Source organism: Pteropus medius, unplaced genomic scaffold (genome assembly GCF_902729225.1).
Source record: "Pteropus medius unplaced genomic scaffold, Ma_sr-lr_union100, whole genome shotgun sequence".
In the NCBI taxonomy this organism is placed as follows: domain Eukaryota; kingdom Metazoa; phylum Chordata; class Mammalia; order Chiroptera; family Pteropodidae; genus Pteropus; species Pteropus medius.
Window position 1 is genome coordinate 39,504 of NW_024343940.1, and position 9,405 is coordinate 48,908.

The 9,405-nt window shown below is 38.0% G+C and overlaps 1 protein-coding gene across 1 annotated transcript; it reads right to left on the reverse strand.

Moving 5' to 3' along the window:
- Positions 1–205: 205 nt before the first annotated feature.
- On the reverse strand, positions 206–8,917 carry LOC120607072 (arylamine N-acetyltransferase 1-like). Its single transcript, XM_039868675.1, has 2 exons — positions 8,797–8,917; positions 206–2,186 (listed from the first exon to the last, which is right to left on the reverse strand). Exon 2 carries the CDS (start codon positions 2,179–2,181, stop codon positions 1,309–1,311), a length of 873 nt encoding a protein of 290 aa, XP_039724609.1. The 5' UTR covers positions 2,182–2,186; positions 8,797–8,917; the 3' UTR covers positions 206–1,308.
- Positions 8,918–9,405: the final 488 nt, after the last annotated feature.

Here is a 9,405-nt window from a genome sequence, read left to right on the forward strand (position 1 = left end):
GCTCAGCATAATACCCTCTAGGTCTATCGATGTCATTGCAAATGGTAGGATTTCATTTTTTTAAATGGCTGAGTCATATTAATATTTAATCAAGAAAGAAGCAGGCAGATTCAGGACCAGGATTTCAAGCTAGGGAAATAAGCCAAGATGGAAGAACTTTCATCAAATGCTGACTCAGTATCAAAAACATTACTGACATCATTCATTCATCCATATAACAAATATGTATTGAGAGTTTACTCTAGGTCTGGCACTTAATGAAGTATTACCCAAATTTGACCTCTGAGGAATCAGAGCCACATATTTATCATGTCATTCACTTAGTGTCCACAGGATTTTAACTCAGACTATATACTTTGAAGTTTATACTCATCTTCTTATGACAAAGTGTAGAGGAAGTTAAAAGAATATAACTCAAGATAAGGAGGATGCGAGGAAGACTCCACTGTAGAAAAATAACCCGGCCCCATAATTTCCTAACGCTGCCAAACAAATACTTCGTGATTGACATTGTATTAGCTAACAATGTTTTAACGTAATTTTTAGACATCGAGTTTTTACAGATCATAAGTATTTCTAAATTCCCAACAATTATTACTTTTAGACATAAATGACAATTCTGGAATTGGAAAATTCAAAATACCAGTGTTCCTATATTAAGAAAAATGCCGCATGAAGAACTGTAGTCGCAAAAAAACAGTGTAAGAAATCAGTAGCCACGTCACTCCCTCGGTACTCAGTCACAAGTCACTGCTTAAGGTTTCAGCCTTGTCTCGAGAACTACTAGGTTATTTGGAAGCACTGTCGTGTTTCATTCTTCTCTGTTGAATTTTAATTCTAAATTATCCATGCAGATTTTTTGTACAAATTGGACATTAGACATATGCTGGTTGAATGTAATAAAAACAATTTCCTCAACAGTCTATTTACTGAGCCATGGTAAACATTTTCTATGAATTCAACTTTCAACTAGTGTGGAAGAGTTTCTAGCAGAAATCACTGTTTTCTCCCCCCAAAAACCATAGGCCATCCTTAAAATACCTTTACTATTATTAATTTTGAAAAGGCATGTGGTACTATTTCTTTAAAATGTTATCTAAATACATATGCTGACATTTTAAAGAATAAAATGACTTGATGTCTAGGATTTTCTTTACTATCACGTGGGATCACTGAGGAAATATGAAAGGTAGGCTACCAGTTGATAGAGGCTTACTATTTTATTCTCTTTACTTTACATATGTTCAAACTTTTTATAATAAAAAGTTTCAGTACCTGAAATGATACTGATCATTTTTACTTCTTACTCTAAATGCCAAAAAATTGATCATCATCTTTGGGCACAAGCTTTCCCTCTAAGGAGATACCAAATATATTTTTCAGCTCTTTTTCTATTTCTTCCTCATTCAGCATCTTAAACTCCACCAAATCCATATTGTCTTTATAATTGAATTTCCTATAGATGAGGGTGAAGCCCAGTAAACAGTAAACCCCATCTGGGGTCTGCAAGGAACAAAATGAATTCTTTCTAAATACAGATGTTTCAGACTTGAGATAGAATTCAGCAAGAAATATAAAGTCGTCAATTGTTCGAGGTGTAAGAGTGAACGAGTAGATTTTTCGGTATGTATTCTTATCCAGGAGGTCAGAATGAAGAAATTCTTGGTTTGCAGTGTGTTGTTCTCTTCTGATTTGGTCCAGATACCAATATTCTCCCTCTTCTGTCAAGCGGAAGATGGAAGGCACCTGAGGCTGATCCTTACCAGAAATTAACTCCAGAGGCTGCCACATCTGACAAGAGCGTCCAAGCCCAACATCGACTATGTAGTTCTTGCCATCGATAGCCACCATCAGCAGAAGGTGAAGCATAAAATTGCTGTATTTTTTGGCTGGAGTGATGTAAATATAGCTTCCCAGCATTGTTGTCTCAAAACCAATTGTGGTCAGAGCCCAATACAGAAGATGATTGTTGTGGATACACATCCCACCCTGATTCTTCCTCACGAGTTTATCAAAAGTGGCCTCCAAGCCGAATTCCATGGATTTCCCACAATGGAGGTTAAGGTTCTCGAAAGGAATGGCTCGGATATGGTGCTCAAAAATGTCAGTTAATGTTTCCAAGTCCGGTTTGTTCCCGGAGTTCTTATAACCAATTCTTTCAAAATAAGCTTCAATGTCCATGATCCCTGAGGCCAGGAAAACAAAAATTAAGAGTGTTACTTTTGCACTCGAATTTTCTTGATTAGCCAAATGATAACTAATGTACTTTAAATATGTAAATATAAACCATAGTTATAAATATCTGTCATCATAAGTCTCATGTTTAGTACTTTTGTTGTATTAATTGCTTTCATATGCTTAAATTCTCTTAGTAGTCTCAGTAACTCTGTAAGAAAAGTATTATCACTTGTTCCAAGTTTTAAGCATGAGAAGTTGGGAATCCAGATTAAGTGATGAGTGAAATGGTAAACGTGGTTTTCTTAGTGATGACTAAAAAGGTGTTTCAACTGATATTAGTTAAAATAGTGTTTACAAATTGTTCCAACATAAACAGGAGCATAGAGCACATTGTATTCTTGGTTCCTGACCCACTCAATTTCTCCTTTAGCTGAATCTAGTCAAAGTTCCACAGTCAAAGATTTATATTCATTCTCACAATGATTCATTGATTCATTCGATAAAAAGTTTTGGAAAACCTACTATGTATTTGCTAGTGATCTAGTACTTACTTGCCCTCAGAAATCTTACATATCGGTGGGGGCTGAAATGACACAAATAGTGAATCAAATAAATAAATAAAACATGCGATTTCTTAGATTGTGATGAGTGCCCTGTGTGATGGGAAAATAAAGCAAAGAAAGAAGATAAGATGTGCACACAGAGAAATTTAATTTCCGATAAGGTGGACTTTAAGAAAGCCTCACTACGACCTTAAGGAAGTGAGAGAATTAGGCATGTCCATATATGTGGGGAAGATCATTCAGGCAACAGGAATGGAAAGTTACAGAGCCTCAAAGTGGAACCTATCTAGGAAGCCAAGATGACTGGAACAGAGAGAATGGGAGGGTACATGGATTGAGATAACAGTGGCCTTAAAACCAGTTCTGTTGGCTTTTACTCTGAGATGAGAAATCATTGTGAGAAGGTTGCAATTTGGGCAAAGGATACAATAATCAAATTGGTATTTCTGGTTATTGTATGAAAAATAAGCTGTACTCCTCATTCTTTCTGAGCTGAATGAATAGACATGTTACCCAAATAGGACCAATTCAAAGCACATGTGCGCCAGGCTCAATGCTTTGCTCATGGATGGCATGTGAACCAAGTCAGGTCAATGAGACTCTGTGAGGGACTTTTGCTGAACCTAAGCAGATACTTTCTACTGCAGGGCTAGAAGCTGGTAGGATATTTCCTTAAAGGAACTGGAAAAACTTGCTGAAGAATAATATCAACAAAGAATTTACTGAGTTGAGGAATGAAAAGCAAGAAAAAGGAGGACCAAAAAAATCCACCTGAATCAAGTCTCAAGTTATTTCCTGACTTTCTGGTCAGGTAAGCAAAAAAAAAAAAAAAGCCTTATATTGTTAAATCCCATCTTGAAAAGGTTTCTGTCCTCTGCTACTAAAGTAGTATCTTAATCCAGACACGACTTGTAACAATGGTGCATTACCACTGGTAATGTGACATGGTCTGAGCTGACATGGTACAAAGGGCCCTCCCCCTCAGTTAATGTGATCAGCTAAGTGTTTCCATTTGCCCTTCTTAATGTCATTTCTTTTGGGTTCCCCTTTTTGTCTTTTTTGATTAGCTATTCTTCTCATTCTGCTCGTGTTTCAATTTTCTCTGTTCTTGATGTCTACAACATTGTTTTCCCCAAATTTATAAAATTCGTTTCATTTCTTCTCTCAACTTGCATCGGTATCCTTTCTCAACATCTGCACAAGCTCTAAAACTCTAACACTTGGACACAGAGAACAACTGCAATTTAACCAGACCATCCCAAACTGTCTCCTGCTTCTACAAAGCGGTTTGAGTAAGTAAGGAGGGCAGGTGATGTGCAACAAAAGGAATATGGTTTAGATATGCCTGACATTTTCAAAGAAAGTGTTTTCCACCTGCTACCAGTCTTAATCTCTTTAGAATTTGATCGCAACAGTGGTACACAGATGCTAAGACTGACTCCTCGTACTGTGGCATAGCCTAAGGTGACATAGTACAAAGGGGCCTGACCCTAAGTTAATGGTGATAAGCTAAGCATCTCTCTTTTCTCTCATATCAATTCTTTTAGATTCTTCTATTTCTCTTTTTTTCTGACACAGCTATCATTCCCACTTTGTCAGTGTTTCCATTTTTTCTTGATATCTGTAATATTATTTGCCTTAAATTTATTAAATTCATTGCATTTGTCATTTCACCAGCATCTTCCTCAACATTTAGACAAGGCTCTAATACTCTACCACCTAAGTGTAGAGAAAACAACTAGTGTTTAGCCAGACTGCCCCACACCCTCTGCAGCCCCTAATCCAGCATCTATAATGAGTATGTAAGGAAATGTAGTGAAGGTTGATCGAAAAGGAATCACGTGGTTTATAACCTGGCAATCTGATTCTTGGTTAGACCATTATTCCTTCTACTTGGAAGTTTTTAAATATTTCTTGTTAAATGTTATAGTTTGTTTTCCTCTTTTTTTCTTTTTCTTTCTCCTTTTTCTTTTTTTAAAAAAAGGTATAATATTGAGTTAGAACGTAGTAACTGCTTGTCCATTCGAAAGAAGCCAGTTTCTGTTACAGCCCTGGATCCAAGCAACACATTGTAAACAAATAATACTTGAGTATTCTGTGAGTAAACATAAAAAAAAAAGCAACTGTGTATTACTAAAGCTGTGATTCAAGGTAAAATGCTGGGAGGCCTTCAAAAGTAGTTGCCAGGGAAATAGATGACTGAAGCACTATTTGCTTTATATATTGATTTGTAGCATTTCTTTGCATTATATACCCTTTCCTTTCAGCTTGATGATAAATATAAGACTCAAGGGAGACAGAGTGAACACACTTAGAGAGTCTACTAAAAACTCTCAGAAATGCACTTAATATCTTTCTAAGTAAATTGGAAGTAGATCGATTTTCAGTTTTAACTCAGAAGACTTAGAAAATGTTTTTCTTGTCCCGAACTTTAAAAATAATAGAAAAGATAGTAAAACATATAATATGACTTCACTTGAAAACAAAAAGATAGTTGGGTGGATCATAAATTATGAAAAATCCCTAAAAATCACAAACAGAAGGGTTAGGACTGAAGAGTAACATGAACATCCGAGTTGCATAGGGGAGAGTGTACAGAGTACAACCACAGGGGATCGAGCAACACTGATGGAGGCTCTAATCCTGGCAGTTGTGGAAGTCACCAGGAGAGGGCTCAGAAGGAAATATACTGTGAGACTAGAATTAGAAGAAAAGGACATAATATGAAAAAAAGAAAAAAAGACAACCAACTCAAGAAGAAAAATAGACTGAGCAATGGAAAGAAAGTCTTCACAGGTACTTGGAGCAAAAGAACATTTAAAATAGACTTATAACAAAGAATCCCCCCCCCACCCTGCCGCCCAAAAAAAGCCAACAAGGTGATAAAATAATACAGCATTACGAGAAGAAGGATTTCAGAATTTAGGAAACTAAGAACAAAACCAGGCAAATACATAATTATAAACAGAAAGGGGCAACCTAGATACAGCACAATATCAAATGACATATGTAGAAGAAAAATGTGATACTCATAATAGAAATTAATGAAAAGTAAAGCAATTAAATAGTTAGAGAGAAGCTAATAGACATAGATAGCAAAGACAATCAAATATAAAAACAACTGGTGCTTCTGAAGAAGAAAACTCAAAAAGTACAATGGAAAATGCATACAAAAAAATAACAAAAACGTTTCCCCAAAATGAAGCAAAAATTGAATCTGAGAAACAGCAAGATTTTGGAAAAGTTTGATTCACCATAATCGAGAATATATTCTCATTAAATTATTGAAATTCAACATCAAAGAAATCTACTCAGGTATCTGGAAGAAAAGCAAATATTTTATAAGGGAGAAAATATCAAGCCAGCATCAGAATACTTCACAGCAACATGTCTACAAAATAGAGAGGAAACTCTGATCCCCAAAGGTTATTCTCGGCTATAATTCATTTAATCACAAAGGCATCCTGGATATAAAAATAATTTCAAACGGGAAAGAACTTGAAGAATGCAACAATGAGCTACACTGATGAAGCTTTACCTCCTCATTGTCCAGGGAAGATGTAATTTCCAGGGAAAACAGCTTGCTATGTATGTGAACTCGTCTATCAGTTCCCAGTCTCTAGGACCTCTACATCTTTCATGCACGACAGTGGTTTTCAGGTTTTTTTTGTTTTGTTTTGTTTTTGTTTTTTGCTAAAGAAACCCTTATTCTTTCCCCAAATGAAGTTGCAAGAATTAAATAGAAGAATTAAAATAAAAGAATTAAAAATAGATGGATCCAGAACTAGTCCATCTGCCCATGAAATATTGTCATCACACTCAAAGCTACTAAGCGGCAGAAGTACAATCATGGACTGAAATGGAATCTGCTATACCTCTGGCCCAGATTTCTGACGTTGTAGAAAAGAAGAATTTTGAGGAGTGATAGTAAGTGGCTATCTCTTTGGGTGTTTTTTTTGTTTTGTTTATTTGTTTGTTTTTTCTTTATCTATTACTTTCCTTCTCTTTTCTCTGTCCCAGTGAAATCCATGGCATCCCACTGGGTTGACTCTACAACCCAGACCCCAACCAAGGGGCAAGTGGCCAGCTGTTTGGATTTCTGGATGGAAAGGAAGTTGTTAGGCTAGCCCTGCTCAAAGGTCATCGTTCAACAAACCATCACATGAGCCCTGGCTCGAAATCAATACCTGCAGAGATCAGGCAGGTAACATAGGTCCACAGAGCAGGCTGGGAGAGGCAATCTACATGGAAACAGCTGCTCAGCTGAACGTGGTAAAGGACAAACAAAATAAGTCTTAGGGACAACTAGAAATTTGACAGCTGAATCTTCCTTTTGAGGAAAGGAGTGGAGTCCCCTGTTTTGTGCTTGAGAAACAAAAAAAGACCCCTGGGAAAGAAATGAAATGCTGCTGTCACACCAAAGCCACAAGCAGCACAAGAACACTTTTGGACTGAGGCAGAACCTTTAACCACTACTGCTAGAATTTCTGACATTGCTAAATAGATTTCTTAAAAAATTGATGTGAAATCTGTGTGACATAAAATGAAACATTTTAAAGTGAACGAGTCAGTGCCATTCAGTACATTCACAATTTTGTGCAATCACCACTTCTGTCTAGTTCCAAAATAGCTCTGCTGCGAAATAAAACCCCAAACCCATTAATGTACTTGGATAACATGGGGCCTTTTGTGGCTGGCTCCTTTCATTTAGCATGTTTTCAAGGTTTACATATATTGAAACATGTGTTAATACTTAATTCCTTTTTATGACTGAATAACAGTCCATGGTATGGATACATTATTTTGTTTATCTCCATCTTCCTTGATGGGCATCGGGGTTCTTTTTGCCTTTGGCTTTTGTGAATACTGTTGCTACAAATGTCTGTCTTCAAATACATTTTTCAGTATCTGTTTTCGGTTCTTTCGGGTCTCTACCTAGGAACAGAATTGCCAAGTCGAATAGATGAATTTTAAGGAATGTTTCTGAGTGGCTTTTCTTTCTGCATGCTTCTATTTCCTTACTTCTCTTTTCCCTCCCCTACATGCCCCCCGCCTCCCTTCCCATTCCTTTCCTTTCATTTTGGCGCTGAGGCCCACTGCAAGGAGACTCCAGCCCAACCTACTCCCGGCGCAAGTGGTCCACCCAGTGATTTTTCTGGATGAGCAAGAAGTTGTCGAAGAAAGCTCACCCACAGATGATACTTTAACAGTGCTTAGGGCACGGAAGGCCTGTGGAGCAGGCCCAGAAAGCCGCATGCATGGAAATCAGCTGTTATCACTAAAGAGGAGTTCTGAGTTTGTTTGTTTGTTCGTTTGTTTGTTTGTATTTTTTCCCCTCCTCAGAAGAAGCAGAAATGCAGATGAGAAGGTGATATCTGCCTATTTCTAAAGTTGGCTCAGAACTTTTGAAGCCCGGAAGAGGCCAACAAAATAAGTCTCTGGGCAAGATGTCCTAGAGACCCACCGCACTAAGCCTCCCTCCAACGGGATGAAACAGACAACGCACCCCAGCCTCCCTGGCCATTTGGGACTATTAGACAGATCTGATCACCTAATGCAGAAGAAGCAGGAATGGTTATGAGCCTGCTGCTGGCAGGATTAACTGGGCCCTTTGGGATATACCTAGTTGTGGACGGAGGAGGTGGACCTCCTGTTTCGATTGTCCAGTTCTCTGAAACACACATTAACACATTAACTATCTTTTATACACTTCTTTAATCCTCACAACAACCCTTTAAGTCAACTCTCTTACTAGCTCCATTTTACTGACAGATAAACTGACTTTTAGATATGCTAAGTGACCTGCCCAAGTCCACACAGCTAGGATGTGGTGAGGCTGTGACTCTAAGACAGACTGTGTGAATCTAGGGTCTATTATCTTCATCATTATGCCGTGTAGTAGTCCTCACAACATAAGGATTCAAAAGATGTGTCAGCCACACTTTCTGAACTGCTTTGGATATAAAATTCAGGCACAGTATAGTGTCTAGTCTCCCAGAATCACATTCGAGTTAAGACTAGGCTCCAATTTCAAAGCATACAAAAAGTCACTTACCGATTTCCACTCAGCCCCAAACCAGGAATGAGGCCGACTTCACTCTTCTCACTTTAATAACTAGTACAGGGATTTCCCACAATGGCTTTTCAAACAGCTCCTCCCCTGGTGTCTGGTTAGAATCACCCAGAGACCTCTGGGAAATGTAGTTGTGGGACCTTCAGTTGTCCTCGTGCACCTCTTATTCAAATCTATTCATTGAAGAAGAGTGGAAAGCCATATTATCTGGTGGGCCTCAGCCACAGGCTGCGAGGGGTATGACCTTGCACTGGACACAGTTCTTGCTTTAGGGAGCCTGAAGCCAGATGTCCTATGTTTGTAATGCGGAGGTGGGGGTGTGAGGGGGTCCAGGAAAGGCAGATCCATTGACCTAGAATAGGCAAAAGAAGATAGATATTTTAAATCACTCTCCTTGGTTATGACATCCTTTCTTCAGCAATTTCCACGAGGCCTCTCAGTTTCTATTTTTCTTCTTTTCATCCCTCATCTTCAGTCTCATTCACCACACCACCCAAAGGCCCTGTGTAATGTGCTTGAATTGTGTCCTCATATATGGTATGAATGTAACATGTAAATAGTAATGTGTTTTTGTTTCTGCTTGTGTTTTTT

Bases quoted from the DNA above. Each gene is read 5' to 3' on its own strand.
- LOC120607072 (XM_039868675.1), bottom strand. From the start codon at position 2,181: ATGGACATTGAAGCTTATTTTGAAAGAATTGGTTATAAGAACTCCGGG.